Below are 16,697 nucleotides of genomic sequence, written 5' to 3'. Positions count from 1 at the left end.
GAGGTACTCTAATCTTTAGAAGTAGCTTAAAGCAGAATTACAAGATGAAATAACATGCAGGTATAAGTCAAAACATCCCTATGAATGATCACCGACCAACTACAACTACATAATTACATATTGTGTCGTACCTAGTACAGTATATCTTTATATATGATCTGCTACATGACAGATTTTATTAAGTCTAGCATCAGGGCGCACTAAACTAAACAATAACAATTCTGCGTAAATAACATAATTCATGAAGATCAATTCATAAAAAACAAAGAATGCATGAATACACCCGTAGATATTGGGCAAGCTACACAGAACAGCTACCTTTCATATATCGGAGCAATGTTATGTTTCTTCTATGATTTGATCATGTACCGGCATGCTACGAGGAGAGCTTCGATGCCTGTTGTTTCGACCTAGTGAGGTTTGTACATACATGGTAGAGTCAATTACACCGGTGATGCTAGAAATTGGCGTAAATGATCACTTTAGTGCTAGAACTTGCAAGATACATTAAAGTGGTGCAAAAACTTGGCTTGGACGTGCAAATACGGTGCAAATCTCGTTTGTATACGGCCGCAATGCTGACGAGGCATGATAGCATAGCATCGGGCCCGCTGTCAGTGACTGCATAGTGAAGGCTGGGCGTGTAGCGTGCTCTTTTTTGCAAAAACACCCTCAGATTTTTATTTTTTCTCATGAAAAGGCACCTGTTAGGCGTGTGGCATCTGGTGGGTCTCACTTGTCAGTGAAACATCACAAATTTTGTTAGAATGAAAAATATGACGCAGAGGGATTCGTACCGGTGACCACGGTCTAACCAGTGTGCGCGGCTACCCACCCGCCCACAGTTCACTTGCTGATGCATAAGCATACACAAGTTTTACATCTTTGAGTTAAGTAACATAAATCAAGAATTTTAATCCATAAAAACAGTTTCGCCCGTGGGGTTTCGAACAAGCTACCCATGTAAAGCAAGTAGGAGGGCGTGCCACTCCAATTATGGACTCTCAATTTTTTTTTTGAGACAAATGGACTCTGATGTGTAAATATAATTGTTACGGTTCATGTCTATAATAGAACGTGCTCCTGGGCTACAATTTACATGTATATTACTCCATCTGTTCACTTTTATAAGTCATTTAGGACAGCTGAAATTGAACCATTTTAAGTGTTGTCTTAAATGTCTAAAAGGTCTTACAAATGTGAACAGAGGGAGTATTACAATTTACATGTCTACAATAAAATATGTATATTATTTATAATTACAAGTTTAAAAAATTGTAATTATAAATAATATACATATAAATAAATATATAAACCAAAAATGCTCACCTATTAATTTTAAAATCCATCAATTTAAATTACGAATTTTTTTTAATATTTTTTCATATGAATTAAAATATCAAAGTAACTTTAGAAAATATTTGTACTTAAATAAATTATCCTATAAGTTCAAAAAAACTAATTTTTTATAATATAATTATGTTGTATATAAAATTGTCCAAGATTTAATTTCTTTATGTTGTTTTATAAGTGTTCATGCACTTTTATAAATTTTGTGTGTTTTCTATAAATTATATTTGTATTTATAAATTAATTTAAATATATGTATGAAAAGAATTAGCCTAGTGTGTCTGCAGATTCTGAAATGAATACGTATTTACAATACAATTTACATTTTTTAAGCTAAAATGAAAAAAAAAACTAGCATGTTTAAGGCACGAAATGCTAGTGGTTGTATTGCTAGGTTCTGCTGGTGGTAATTGTCAGGTCGCTAGTACGGAATCGCACGGCGGCATCTTTTTTTTTCAAATTTATAATTGTTATTTTACGTTCCCTGTGATTGTCTTATTATTATTATTTTACATTATTTTAGGTCAGGATGTAAAAGGCTTAGTATCATTATATAACATTAATTGTTATCTGCTGGGTTGGCTAGCCGCGCACTCCGTTTGACCCAAGGGTCACCTGTTCGAGTCATGCGTGGTTTCCATTTTTCATTCTGAAACTAATAAAATTTGTGATATTTGGCTGACAAATGGGATCATCAGATGCCACACATGCAGTTACTGTGTAAACTTAACAGGGGCCTTTATGTAAGAAAAAAGCAAAAAATAAGAATTCAAGGGGGTTTTTTGCAGAAAGAGCACACCACACACCCGTCTTCCCAATATGGTCACTGACACCGGGCCCTACGCCACACTATCATGCTCCGTCAGCGTTGCCGGCGTATAAAAACGAGATTTGCACCGTATTTGCATGTTCGGGCCAAGTTTTTACACCACTTCGATGTATGCCACAAGTTCTAGCACTAAAGTGACCATTTGCGCCAAGTTCTAGCACCACCGGTGTAATTGACTCTACATGGTAAATTATGTTTCTTCTATACTTTAAAATCAGCAAAACTTAGTCCCTTATAACTTATTAAATAGGATTAGTTTAGTCCCTCGCGTGGTTTCCATGGTTTTCTGCTAACGTGGATCCAGTTTTGACTAAAATTTGACACGTCATACATCAGGGTGCAGCAGAGCAGTGTGCCCATGTCGCGGTTAGCGCTGCCGTCGGCGGAGGGACGGTGGTTGTCGTTGCCATCGCAGCTGGTGCGCCGACGCGACGCCCGATGTCTGTGTCGTCATTGCCAAATCTGCAACACGCGCGCGATCACATGGACTGGAAGACGAACGCTCTGAAGAACACGTGAAGGAATTTGTGCTCCTGGTCTAACACAAGGACGGTCTGCTTGCTTCCGTGGTCCGCGTGCAAAACGCATCCAGCGACCTCGCATGCAGGTGGTGCATCCCGTTCAGCTCCTCGCACGGTCATCTATTTTGAAACGGAGGGAATAGTACGTACCCGTCGTCGTCGACGCCTCCGTGCGGCCGGCGCGTGACCTCCACGTGCACGGGCCGCTCGCAGCGCGGGTTGGCGGCGAGGAGCCCGAAGAACCAGGTGAGGGCGGAGGACGTCGTGTCTATCTCGTCCGGCATGAGGCTCACCACGGCACAACATCCCGCAGGAACCGCCGCTGGCGTCCGGCGAGCCGAATATCTCGCCGAGCTCTCTGCCACCGCCGCCGGCGGCTTCTTGTCCAGCGCCGCCGCGAACCACGACACCAGGTGCTGCTCTTGCTCGCCGTCCTCGGCCGAGCTCCGATGACAGTTCGCTGGTCTGTGGCGCCCGAGTTCGGCCCGTCGCTGCGTCGCGCTCACCGCCTAGCTGCGGTACAAGGCGCCACGAGGACCAGTTCGACCCCGATGCTGCCGCCGCCGCCACCTCAAGCTCCGAATCGCTCGACTAGGACGGAGGCATGGCGCTAGGAGCAGCGGACATCGCACGCCATGTGCTCGACAAAATGCCTACACCAGTGATTAGATGTAAGGATAGAATAATCTGGGATGGGCCCTAGGCGGCAACGGCGCCTCGGTGGCTCGTTCTGGTGGCGGCAATGATTGTTTGATGATCCATGAATCTTGACGTAATTTTAATTATGTCTAAGATGATTTGTATTTCCGGTGAATCTTTATAATATATCTGATCATTTAAAAAAAAGAAAAAGGACATTTAATTGCCATGATTATGCATCCTACTCCTCAACCATTGTGGACCAAGTTCATCTATGGGACCAAAAAATGATGCTAGTTTGTAGCATGATCAGAACACGAAATGTAGATTCAAATCTTGCGGAGATAAGCATATTAGGATGAGTGAGCCACACAACCTCAATTGAGAGGGCGGAAGAGCAATAGACACGACAGAAAAGCGGCAGTAAGGAACAACATACAGATGCATGGGGATGGGGGTGATGGAGCGACGAAGACCAGATGAGTTCAGGAGGAGGGGTGCACGTGGGAGATTTGGTGAGCACGATGTAAGGTATCCGTCCGATGATTGCACATAGCTAATGGACGTTCTTCCTCGCCCTGATTCCGTGGCAAAAAAAACGATGAAACCGAAACCTATTTCCTCTGCCACCTGGTCCCGACCCAAGGGCGATGAACAAACCATGAACGATTTATGGATAGAACCTGAGAAATAGAAATCACATCCAAGTATCTGAGACAAACGATGCGTTGGGCATGCCTTGCCGCATGCCACAACACAATTGTGTGGAGTAACATATTTGAGTATGAGTGAGATATAATGCAAGGTTGTGTCTCTATGACTCCTGCGAACACGATTCCATGTTTTGTTAGATCTTATCTACGCAACTGAGATCCGATGGTTATTCTCATCAGTTTTTTCTAGGATTGACGTGAAGGCTCCATCGATTTTGTGTTTTGTTAAATCTTATCCACACAATTGAGATCCAATAATTATTTTCATCCGTTTTTCAAGGATTAACGTGGAGCTCTGTTGATGCCTCCAGTTAGTACATATAAGATAAATGATATCCTCACGTAATAGTTTGGCTTCCTCTAAACTCATCATAATTTTTTTATCACAGTATGATATAACTACAATTTTCATAATTTAAGACTCAAACTCAGCATAGGATAGAGCAGTATGTGTTTGTACTGCAAATTGAAGCCAAATTATGACATCCAAATTTAATAGATATATTTTTCATTTTATCATGTAAAGATGCAAACATATATGCTAGTAAAAAAAAGTGCGTACAAGGTGTGTTGGAGAACATTTGGTTGGACTGACTCACCACGAGACATTGTGAGAAAGTTGTATTCTTCTATGCCATCAGTTAGCCTCACACAATGTGTATGATGATTCCTTAGACTTGAGATCTTCACACGTGTTTAGGAAGCACAAGGGCTTACTTAGGGGGTATCAAATGCCACACCATAACTGTGTAGACATAAAGGTAGTTTTCGGGTTTGCCTTGAAATATGTCGCGAGACATCATCGATCAAGATGAGATTTGCCCCTCAATACAATGGGGGGAGGGGGGTCTCTCTTGGCCACTAGTGATAGGACCAAGAAAATGTATGGCCATACTACACCATGTTTCAAGGATTCCGAGTCATGGAAATCGATAAAGAGGATTGAGCTATTAACAAGGATGACATATTCCCACCTCGAGCTCAATCAACATCACGAGGCAAAGGGAGCATGTATATAATATTGTGGAAGGTTCATCCGATGCGATCTTTAAGTGTATTTGGGAGTAGGCATGTCTTGCTAGAGACTGCTACCTATTATTGGTCGAGTAGTGTACCCATGCCATGTCCAGGTATGCGTGAACATATAGGGTCACACACTTAAGGGGACTGGAACAGAGTTTGAACATGATCCATCTTTTATTGGGTTTATATTGCTATAATGGGCCTCTAAGGTAGAAGCCCATCAGGAGGTCTATATAAGTGAAGGGTGGGCAGAATTGGGGTTAATCTAATGCGTGTGTAGGTGCTCATAGGGATAGGGTGTGCGTGTGTGCGTTCATAGGGGTGAGTGTATGCGCGTGTATATGAGCGCTTGTGTCTGTACTGATGCTCAAAAAAATCTAATGCGTGTGTGAGACACAAACCCTAGACGCCGCACTCCCTCCACCCAGGTCACGCCTTCGGAGCTAGCACCCCGTCCGCGTGATGTTCCGGACTTTGTACGCGTGGATACCTTGGAAGTACTGTACATGCGGCGCTTGGACGATCGTTAATGAGATCCATGAGGAGTTGTACGTGGGATGGATAGGAGGAGTACAACTACATTGGCATCGGCACGCGACGTCGACATTCTTCTGTTGCGCTGTGCGTCAAGGGGTAACTACTTGCAGGAGTTCCCGGGATGAACGCAGTAGAATTTTTGATTTCCAGCATAGCCTACCCGTTCTCCTACGGATACTTGTGAAAACTTACTCTGCATATGGCTAGGTGCTTATTAGAAATTTGATATTCTGCTAATTATCTCGCATCATAGTGGTAACTAGTTTTATCAGCAGTAAGCTTTCTACTATTATCTCCATAATCAATAAAGAGCAATCACTGTGACTAAGTTAACCTAATATTGTTAGCTTTACTTGTCATAGTTGATAGTTCAACTACTTTATAGTCTTCCCTGCTTTTTGAAACACTTATCTGATAGCATGAACTTGATTTAAAATTAGTATTACCAGTGATTTGATCACCATTCATTACACTTCTTATTCCAGCCTTTCTGAATGATGAGTGACACTTCAGTCTCTTTAGGCTGTGCAGATATGTCCTCACGTGTAGAGTAACTTGGTGAGGCGCCGATGACACTTCTCATAGTTCCTAGCTAAAGAAGTACACAAGAGTGTTGATTGGTTCTAAGTGTGTAGATTATCCTATTTTATATACTAATACAAGAGATTTTACATTGCTTGTGATTTTGGTGGTCCTTCACAACTCTTTCAGCACCAAGGTGTATATCTACTACTACAATTTCTTTTTGCTATGGACTTGTCCTCATATGTCGATGAAGCATGGCTCAAATGTCCATTGATCCGTAATTTTGAATTATACAAGGAAAGTTTTTTTATTGCAAAAAACATGAAAATGTTTTCATTACTATATCAAAGTTCTTTATAGATCTACTATCTTGATGATTTCTCGCATTAAAGCCATATTTTCATTCCTCGCCAACATAGTAAGCAAATGTGCATAACCAAAATATGACTATGGACCCAATCAGTCATCTTAGGGCCTGTTTGGATTGCTTGGTGGGGGTCAGCCTGTCAACTGCGGCGCGCCAATTAATTGCCGGTCAATTCTGGCGCCCGCGTCTCGCCAAATTTTTGTTGTCGGATTGAACTAACATAGCTGGGCAGGGCAGTGCGCACCAAATAATCAGTAGCTGTCCAAACGCCTACCCCATGCAAGGCCAACACCGAATTTTTGGCTGGGCATGCAAGGGTAACGTTCCAAACAGCCTCTTAATGTTCTTAGACAAGATTGAAACACCCAAGACTAACTGAGGCGGTGGGCTATAGGCGTGCCCTAGCCCCAACCACCAGAGACAGTAAATTACGACAGTAACTGCATTCTCTGCGGGTCTTATTTTGTAATATAATGCTGACTTGGTCATCATGGACAAAGCTTGGCTTTTGAAATTTATAAGCGCTACATTATGAAACGGAGAAAGTGTATGTTTTCTTCGATATAAAGGAAACGATTTTTAGTGGAGAGAGGGAGGGTGCGAAGAGAAGGATTATCCACGGCGGGCGGCGAGTGATCTGACCGGGTCATCAAAGCCCACCTGCTTTCCCCCCAGGTTTCCCTCGGCGCTGTCCCGCACCACCACCATTCTCTTCCCCCTCCCTCCCCGCATTTCAAAAACTAATCCCCTCTCCCCCCTCTCGTGACCTATCTCCCTGCTCCGAGTCTGACCTACCCTACCCTGCCCCCGCGACGACGATCCGCCATTCCCACCCAATGCGGCCACCGCGAGCCTCCTCCCCCTCCCCCTCCTCCGCTCTGCCCTAGAGCGGCCGCCGCACCCCCTCCTCCCCGGCCCGCGCCTCCGCCGCCGCCGCGGTTCCCGCCCCGCCTCGGCCCGTCCCTGCCGTCTCCGCCGCGTCCGCGACCGCCGACATTGGCTCTCAGGTACGCCCTTCCTTCCGGTCACGCGGCAGCTGCTTCCGCCCCGAAACAGGCCGCCGCTGCGCGCGCCGTGTAGATCCGCGCATGGCGCGGCGACGCGGAATGCGGCGCGGGTTGGGCGCCGCGTGGTTACGCTCCGACGGCCTGAAACGGGTGGCGGCTGAGTTCGCGCGTTTTATTCCGCGTTTCTCCCTTCTAGTAGGCATAGGAGTATTCACGAGCCACCCGTTGTGTTTTTTGTCATGGTCCACCCGTTCCGTTACTGAAGAACCGCTTCATTTATTTTCGAGTGCTGCCGTTTGGATATAGTACCCTAATAACCCGCAGAAATATTGGACGCTTATACATGACTGACAGTAAACTGGACGATGGTGCCTATTTATTGTAGATTTGTAGTAGTTTGTCTGTTCTCTATGGTGTGCAGTATCATTATGCGCTTACAGTTTGTGATCGCGATGCCATTTTATGCCTAACATTGTGCCTGAAAATGTTGAGACCAACTAATTAGTGGCACTCAAAAGTTGGTTGTCTTCTGGCTTCGATAATTTTACCCTTCAATCATACAGTTATGATATGATGAGTTTGTGTTATGCTTGTTATGCTAAAGTTACTACATGTGTAGGTTTACTCAAGAGTCAAGATAGTAAGGCTAATATGTCAGAAGAAGAAAGAAGTGAGGCCTCCCGGCACATTTTACGTGTTATTGACTCGTTGAAGAAGAAAGTTACAGCAGATCGTTTTACTTACATTAAGGTGCTTTGAGATCACACATTCTGTATTTCTCTCAGTACTTTTTGTTATCAGATGTTCATGTTGTTCTTTTCTTCTGATTGTTATATTTTTTTTCCAGAATAGGATAGAGGATAACAAGATAAAGCTCAGCCCCGTTACACAAAGCACTGGCAATTCTTCAAAAATCTGGCAAAGAAATACATCAAATAGCACTGACTCGAATCTGCTGACAAGTAGGCAAGATGATGTACTCTCTTCTGGGCCTCGTATTGTAGTATCCCCTGCTGACGAAGATGGTGTCAGTTCTGACGAAGAAAGCTCCTATGCCGCGTCAACTGTTATGTTGGGTGGAAATCTAGCTGCAAAGAATGTCACTAGGCCAATTAAACTACCAGAAGCACCAAAAATTCCGCCTTATACAACATGGACATTTTTGGACAGGTCTGTTTATAACCACATGCACTTCTCAACCTCCCCAAACCCCTGCTGCATGCAAATGAGTTTCCTTCAGTAAGGTCTCGTAGGGTTTCTTGAGACAAAACTTTTCTCGGGGTTTCATGCAGGAACCAGAGGATGACAGAAGACCAATCTGTACTTGGTCGACGAAGGATTTACTATGATGCAAATTGTGGTGAAGCTTTAATTTGCAGTGATAGTGAGGATGAAGCTGTTGAGGATGAAGAGGAGAAAAAGGAGTTCAAAGTTTCTGAAGACTGTCTTATTCGGTAAACAACTTGGGGCATTCCTTTGTTTTCTTTTGCATTATTTTGCCTTAGCTTTGGCTTAACTTCTGCACTTATTTGTGATTCACAGATGGGCTAGTTTTAATATCACAGTTCCTCAAATAAATGCTACCCCACTTACTTTTCTTGGAAGAAATACATTTGTTGTATTTGTATTTTAATACGGGAACCACGCTACATTAGGATACAAGCAGCTTATGGTTTTAGGATACATAAGCAATTAATAGTTTCCTGAAAAAAATACGTTGCGCACAATTTACTTTTAAGTTAAAGGATTGTCTCATTTTTTCTCTTGAAACATAATACTCCATCCGTTCCTATTTTGGTGGTGTTTTTTTCTGTTGAAATTCCTATTTAGGAAGCACATTAGGAAGTCAGATGATTAGTTTTCGTGTCCAGTCCTCTCACTAATCTCTAATCGGCTCTTAACCCATTGATCTCCACAATCTATGGCCGTACTAAATACACCCAGAACACATGCCCGTTATCTTCTCTCGTTCCTCCCTTATCCACAATAAATACATGCAGGACAGCAGTAGTGCGCAAGGTTGATGTGTGAGATCAAGAGAGAAAAAACAGGAGCGAATCTGTTTGCAATTTTTGCAAGATAGCGAGTTATGAATACGAGAGCTGGGCGATGGTGCAGTTATGAGATGATGTGAACAAAGAGCTGGGGTTTGCGTGACGGTAAAATGACCAAAATCTTTGCGGGCACTCTGCGCTGGAAATCCTTGGTCTTGGCAAAATTGGAAACACAACGCCGAAAAGGGAATGTCGGGGGTACATCAAGAGTTGTAAAGTACTTCCTCCGTTCTTTTTTATAAGACGTTTCAGACAGCTGACATTGAATTGTTTTGGGTGCTGTCTGAACTGTCTAAAATGTCTTATAAAAGTGAACAGAGGGAGTATTTAACTAATATGAATATGAAGTATCACTAAGTAATTATTGTGGCCTGCATTGCTTCACTTTATTTTCGTCTAATAAAGAACTTGGATAATTCATTACCACTTTCGTGTCTTTCTTCTTCCTTTCTACCTAAGGTGAGACTGCAAAATGTTTAATTGGTTTGCATAATCGGACTAGACTAGCTTGGACCTCCAGAAAAGTAGGCTTATGTTACTTAAAATGGGCTGCATGCTTTGTTTCTAGTGTACTCTTCAAGGAACTTTAATGTGAAGTTTATGTTGTCCAACTATATTCTGCGTAGTCTGTTGATGAGTTTACACACCTTCTTTAACCTGGATAGACCAAAAATAGATTTAGGCTTCTGCTATACACCTTCTTCTCAATGGGTGATTTGATGACTATGTAATTAATTATGTTCCTCTGCTACTCTTATGTTAGGATGACAATTCAAGAATGTGGCATGTCTGATGCAGTGCTGGAAACCCTAGCTCGTTTTTTTGATAGGGCAGCTGGTGATATAAAGGCTAGTTTTCTGTTCATAATCATTCACATAATCTCAATAACATTTTGGCCATTTGGGCTTTTCCTTTTCCAGTTCACATTTTCGCTATTGACAATTAACACATATAGCCCTATTTTACAGGCCAGATATGAGATCCTAAATGGGGAGAAAACTGAGGGTTCTCTTAAAAAGGTTTCTGAACTTAATGCCAAAGTGGAAGATCTCTACCGTGATAAAGATTTGGATGCAGCATTGGATTCCTTTGACAATCTCTTCTGTCGCCGATGTCTAGTACGTTCATCTGTTAACCATCATATGCTTTCTGTAATGCCTCTGGTGTGCTGATGAATATTCTGCCCATCTTGATATTGGCAGGTTTTTGATTGCAAACTACATGGGTGTTCTCAAGATTTAGTATTTCCTGTAAGTTTTGAAGTTCAATAGTTATTTCCAAAATTGGGAGGTATTCTAATTTGTGTGTTCTCATACAGACAGAAAAGCAACCACCTTGGAACAGCATGGATGATGGTGTACCATGTGGTATTCATTGTTATAAACTGGTTTGTATTTTATGGTGTATGACTTCTGAAAATTGGCTTGTCTTGTCTGACAATTTGGATTTTGAAACATAAGCATGTGACTTGCATTGACATTGTTTTACAAACCACGTTTTTTCAGGCTCCTAAACCAGAGGCTACTACCACAGTTGATTCTGACATGCTTGACATAGAGGAGCCAACTCACTCATCCGATAATACAAGGAACCAGTTAAGCTCAAATAAGAAAAAACAGGGTTCTAGTGGTAAGAAAGCGAAATCCCAACAAAGTGAAGGCTCTTCAACCCAAAGGGTTGCCTCAGAAAGCAGTGACTCAGAAGGACATCCAATGAGCACTAAATCTCCACAACAATCATCTTGTCAATCAAAAGTCAAAATTAGCCCGAAAGGTGGAATCAGGAAAAGTACTAATAGAAGAATCGCCGAGCGGATTCTTATGAGTGTGAAGAAAGGACAAAGAGAAGTGGCACCATCAGATTCTAATTCTGGTGGATGCCTCTGGCCAAGGGACATGAAGCTTAGATCTGATACACGAAATGGACACAAGGATTCAGTTGCATCCCCACAACAGAATTCTCCAAGCACAAGAAGTTCTCGGAAGAAGGATGCGCCTCAAATGGAGAATAGTTTAGCTTCAGGGGAAGATCGTAATGATTCAACAGTGGAAACCAAGAACGAACATTCAGCAACAGATGGCCATGATAGTTCGATGATAGAAGATGTTGAGGAGAATATATGCAGGCAAGAAAATAATTGTAGATCCTGGAAGGTGATTGAACAAGGGCTTCTGGTGAAAGGTTTGGAGATTTTTGGAAGGAACAGGTTGGACCCTTATCCTGATCACCATCATTATATCAGTGGTTTCATTACCTTGCACTTGTTTATGTGTTGCTTACTACTCCCTCCGTCCCATAATATAAGATCTTATTACATCCAATATACTCATATATTGGATGTAATAAGATCTAATATTATGGGATGGAGGGAGTATCATACAACCAGTCAGGCAATTTTGTGTGTGTGGCTTTACATAACCTGTAAAACATTTTTCTGAACTGAGTAAAGGTTATATGTGAATTGTTTTAAACTCTGCCACTCGGAAGACTTTGACTATGGTTCCTCACTGAGTAGACAATTCATTCCTTTTACATATGGTATTCCCATCATTTCCTTTTGCATGCTGTTTTCTCACTATCTTACAAGCGCAGAGTACCAGGGATTGAAAAAAATGCTGGGGGAGGAAATGTTTATGATCTTTCTATGACTAAAAGTTGAGGCCATCTCCTCATAACTATATATTACAAACAGATTTTCCACTAATGACATTGTCTTCATAGTGTCAAGGCATATACTACCTATATTAATGGTTAAAGTTTTAAATGTGAACCACAAGGATCCCACCACCACTTAAATTTTTAGGCACTATTTTTTCTCCAAGGTGCAAACAATACTCAATTTTCCATGAAAATTGCAAGGGTACGACACTTTCATGTGTCTTTTGAATTGTTGCTGCTCACAGTGGGAGCACATGAATCTGGGAGCCAAATCGCTGCTCTCCTTTATCATTATTATAGTCATAAGTTTACCCTGTTTCCCAGAATTAATAGTCACACTGAATTCATATTTTTTTCATGCAGTTGTTTAATTGCTCGGAACCTTCTCTGTGGAATGAAAACATGCAGCGATGTTTTTCATTATATGAGTTATATTGAAAACAGCAGCGCATCTGGAACTCTTAGCAGGGGTGATTCCCTCGTCAAAGGATATATAAAGGTTTGGTTCACTCTACCCCTATGTTATTTTTTATTTTTCACCCAGGTGGTTTCTTATTTTCATGCTGCCAATGTTAACATCTCAGGGACATGAGTTGCGCGTGAGATCACGATTTATTAGAAGGCGAGGTAGAGTTCGTCGTTTGAAGTACACCTGGAAATCTGCAGGTTACCATTTTATAAGGAAAAGGATTACAGAAAGGAAAGATCAGCCTTGTCGGCAATATAATCCATGTGGTTGTCAATCATCATGTGGGAAACAGTGTCCATGTCTCGTAAATGGGACATGCTGTGAGAAATACTGTGGGTGAGTCGATTATTTTCCTTTACAACAACTTGCACAATTATAGCATAAGTTATATGCATCTGAAGTATATGTGCTTTTTTCTGTTTACTATGGAGTTCTTCTAGTTATTGACTACTGCCATTCTTTCCCACAGATCAACTTACCTTTTCATTTTGCTGGTATATATATTTTTCTTGGATTAATCCTGTCACATGTGAACTAAGAATGCTTGTCCTTCTGGATACTAATACAATTGCTCATGAAAACACTACTCTATATCTAGAAATATAGTTTGATTTCATATTCTATGAAATTGTTTAGTAGAATGATTGAATACTTTAGTGCTGAGTTGTTTTCTCGTTACTTTTTAGCACACCTAACTCTTTTTAGACAACACCCAAGCTAGTATTGGATTCAAACGAGATTTTTAAAGCTGTGTTGTACATGATTAACTCTCCGTAGAGAATAAAATCAGACTAATTTATGGTCATGGATACTTTGTCATTATTGCTTAGTTTGAGAAATTTCAGTTGTGAATGGAATCAAAACTATAAAAACACATAAAACAGACATGCAAACAATTTTGTATCCTCATCCTGCTGTCATAATGTAGCAATTGGTGCGAGTAACTGGAAGTTTATTCCCTTTGCATTTCAGGTGTCCGAAAATGTGCAAGAACCGTTTTCGAGGTTGTCATTGTGCTAAGAGCCAGTGTCGCAGTCGCCAGTGTCCATGCTTTGCTGCTGACAGGGAATGTGATCCTGACGTGTGCAGAAACTGCTGGGTCGGGTATGTATTTGCACAATCATATGAACCTTTGAAGGCATATGTAGTTAATTCACCAGTATCAATGTATAGAAAATTGCATCACCAGGACTTGTGTATTTTGTTCTTTGCACTTCTACAATCTCATCTGTAGCAGATTAGTTCATAATTCACCAAGTTTGCCTTCGAAAATTTCCATGATGCTTCTGTTTTACCACCTGATATTTGAGAATTAGTCATCCATTTGAAATTGCACACAGCGGCGCCAACAGAAGTAAATCTGCACGTTGTAAGTTGCTGCATCGCAAGTATGGGTGGTAATTCTGCAAAAGCTCAAATATATGTGTCACACAAGTATCTCATCTGTTCATGAAGAGCTTTGTTGGATGGTGAATCTATTATTAGAAGTGCACAAATACTCTTGCTTGATAACATTTTAGCATCTCAAGATACAGTTCTGCAGCTAAAAGCCTTAAACAAGGGGGTTGATAAATGATAAATTGATGATTTTAATTTTGTAGCCATCAGCTACAGTTGACAATCATCACACATAGTAATTTGACATGATTCACCCTGTTGTTAACACGCTTGATTGAATGCTTATGTGCGTGGTGCGCTAGTGCATTGTTAAAGGGTCTAAAACTTATCGGGTTTCCCATTGTTTATGCACGTACTATGTAAAATCATGGAACAGTATCTTGTTCACAATGGATGTTTCGTAGAACCCATAAAGTTGCAAGCTGTTCATGGACAATTTTATTAATGTTGAATCATGCTTTGCAAACTGTTCTAGCTTGAAATGTTGTCTCGTCTGTAATTATTGCGGAGTAAATCATCATTGCATTAAACTGTTCCATTTCTAACCTACAGGTGTGGTGATGGTTCACTGGGAGTTCCTAACCAAAGAGGCGATAATTATGAATGCCGGAACATGAAGCTACTTCTTAAACAACAACAAAGGGTAAAAAATTTACACTTCAGTTTATCACATGTTATGAACATCTTGGTTATATTTCTTCGAGTCGACTTGATTTGCTGATTTCTTTGGTTGGCACTGTCATCTACTCCCTCCGTTCCAAAATAGATGACTCAACTTTATACTAACTTTAGTACAAAATTAGTACAAAGTTGGGTCATCTATTTTGGAATGGAGGGAGTAACAGAATAAAGATAAGAACCACAGATTCTTTGTGTGCAAAATTGCAGGCTTAGATACCTGAACTGGTAGATGTGATTTAAACATGATTTAATTGTCTTCATCTCTTTGAGCTAGTTCTGATTACTGTTGAGGCTGGTATTGATATAGCAGTAATTTAGAACTTCTGAGCAGTGGCTCTTGTTTATGGTTAGTACCGAGCTAGTTATGAACCAATTAGGATATGATTTTGATTTAAATTGGGCGTTCTCTTAAGAGATTATTTTTACCATCAATTTAAGCAGGGCACATCATTTTTCTTCTGAAATGAAGGAAAAATAGAACAGGGCAATGCCAGCATTGCCACTCCTTACTGAAAAGGGCATTAGTTGTGATAAGCGACTGAATTGCAAAGCCGAATTCTTGTACACGACAGCCATTTTAATGTTCTCGTTGGACTTGATGTTGTGACACAACACATGAAATAGCTGGCAAAACACACGCTTCTCGATAAAAGACTTGATGTCCATTATAAGGCCTGGGTTCTGTTTTGAACAAATTGTTCTGTTCATGGTTTTGAATAGTCATTACTTTGTTTTCAGGTCTTGCTTGGGAGATCTGATGTTTCTGGCTGGGGAGCATTTCTCAAGGTAAGATTGCTCCGTCCATCTTCTCCATCGCTCTTCCCCTTTAATTCATCTTATTTATCTTTTCCATAATCTTCAGAATACTGTTAGCAAGCATGAGTATCTTGGCGAGTACACTGGGGAGCTTATCTCTCACAAGGAAGCAGACAAGCGTGGGAAGATATATGACCGTGAGAATTCGTCGTTCCTGTTCAACCTGAATAATGAGGTAGGTGTTCAAGGTTACCATCTACAGTCGTCTCAACATTCAGGGCTATATGTCGGACTGATCACTAGATATCCTTCTCAACTCTTCATTCAAAGCCTAGCATTTTACATCTGATCCGACCGCTGTTCCCTTACTCTACTCTTTGAATGCAGTTTGTTCTGGATGCCTTCAGAATGGGCGACAAGCTGAAGTTTGCCAACCACTCCCCTGACCCGAATTGCTATGCCAAGGTCATCATGGTAGCAGGCGATCACAGGGTAGGCATATTTGCCAAAGAGCGGATCGGTTCAGGCGAGGAGATCTTCTATGATTACCGCTACGAGCCTGACCGAGCCCCCGTGTGGGCTCGAAAGCCCGACGCTCCTGGAGCGAAAGACCCCGGGCAGCCTTCCAGCGGGCGGGCCAAGAAGCTCGCCCACTGAAGAGACATCCATCATTGGTTGATTCTTTTGTTCAGGGCCAGAATTGGGTAGTTGTTAGCATGCTGTTGTACCTTAACCTGACATTCATTCCTTGGCCCACTGTTGTTGTAGTGTCAGAAGTTGAGAACCCCATTTGTGTCGGAACCTGTGGATGGAACGTGAACGGTTTTTTAACCGCTATATGGTTGCTCCATGCCCAATGCAGCTGGGCTGCCTTTGGTGGTGTGTTTGCCCTCTCAAAAGTTCTTGTATGTGTGTTTTGTTTGATGTAGCCGCATGGGTTGATCATGGCACCACGACGCTATTGCGAGTGATGTGTTTGTTCGAGCAATGCCCACAGTTATTGATCACGACTCACTGGTTACTGAACATTCTAACTGACGAGTGGACATTCAGGCAATCAAGCGAGGAGCTGTGCTTGCCAATGGCAGTGCACATGTTGGCAAGAAGAGGAGGCCGCCTTGAGTGGCTGGTGCTCTGCATATACCAAGGGAAAATAGAAGATGCAACATA

The 16,697-nt window shown here is 41.8% G+C and overlaps 1 protein-coding gene across 1 annotated transcript; it reads left to right on the top strand.

The window, feature by feature from the left end:
- The first annotated feature begins 7,206 nt into the window (after nucleotides 1–7,206).
- Nucleotides 7,207–16,426, top strand: LOC125521330 (histone-lysine N-methyltransferase EZ1). The gene is made up of 16 exons (XM_048686387.2): nucleotides 7,207–7,511; nucleotides 8,131–8,261; nucleotides 8,359–8,681; nucleotides 8,804–8,965; nucleotides 10,329–10,413; nucleotides 10,534–10,683; nucleotides 10,768–10,815; nucleotides 10,884–10,952; nucleotides 11,071–11,771; nucleotides 12,587–12,722; nucleotides 12,808–13,028; nucleotides 13,665–13,796; nucleotides 14,643–14,733; nucleotides 15,510–15,557; nucleotides 15,634–15,762; nucleotides 15,915–16,426. Exons 2-16 carry the CDS (start codon nucleotides 8,163–8,165, stop codon nucleotides 16,182–16,184), a joined length of 2,664 nt encoding a protein of 887 aa, XP_048542344.1. The 5' UTR covers nucleotides 7,207–7,511; nucleotides 8,131–8,162; the 3' UTR covers nucleotides 16,185–16,426.
- Nucleotides 16,427–16,697: the final 271 nt, after the last annotated feature.

This window comes from Triticum urartu, chromosome 7A, assembly GCF_056163025.1.
Source record: "Triticum urartu cultivar PI428250 chromosome 7A, HENAU_Tu73, whole genome shotgun sequence".
Lineage (NCBI taxonomy): Eukaryota > Viridiplantae > Streptophyta > Magnoliopsida > Poales > Poaceae > Triticum > Triticum urartu.
This window is presented reverse-complemented; position numbering and strand designations above follow the sequence as displayed.

What these genes read in the sequence shown, in the direction of transcription:
- LOC125521330 (XM_048686387.2), top strand. Translation starts at nt 8,163, where the DNA reads ATGTCAGAAGAAGAAAGAAGTGAGGCCTCCCGGCACATTTTACGTGTT. An exon ending in TCGTCAAAGGATATATAAAG is followed by an intron (nt 12,723 to 12,807) that starts GTTTGGTTCACT and finishes TTAACATCTCAG; the next exon opens with GGACATGAGTTGCGCGTGAG. An exon ending in TGCAGAAACTGCTGGGTCGG is followed by an intron (nt 13,797 to 14,642) that starts GTATGTATTTGC and finishes TCTAACCTACAG; the next exon opens with GTGTGGTGATGGTTCACTGG.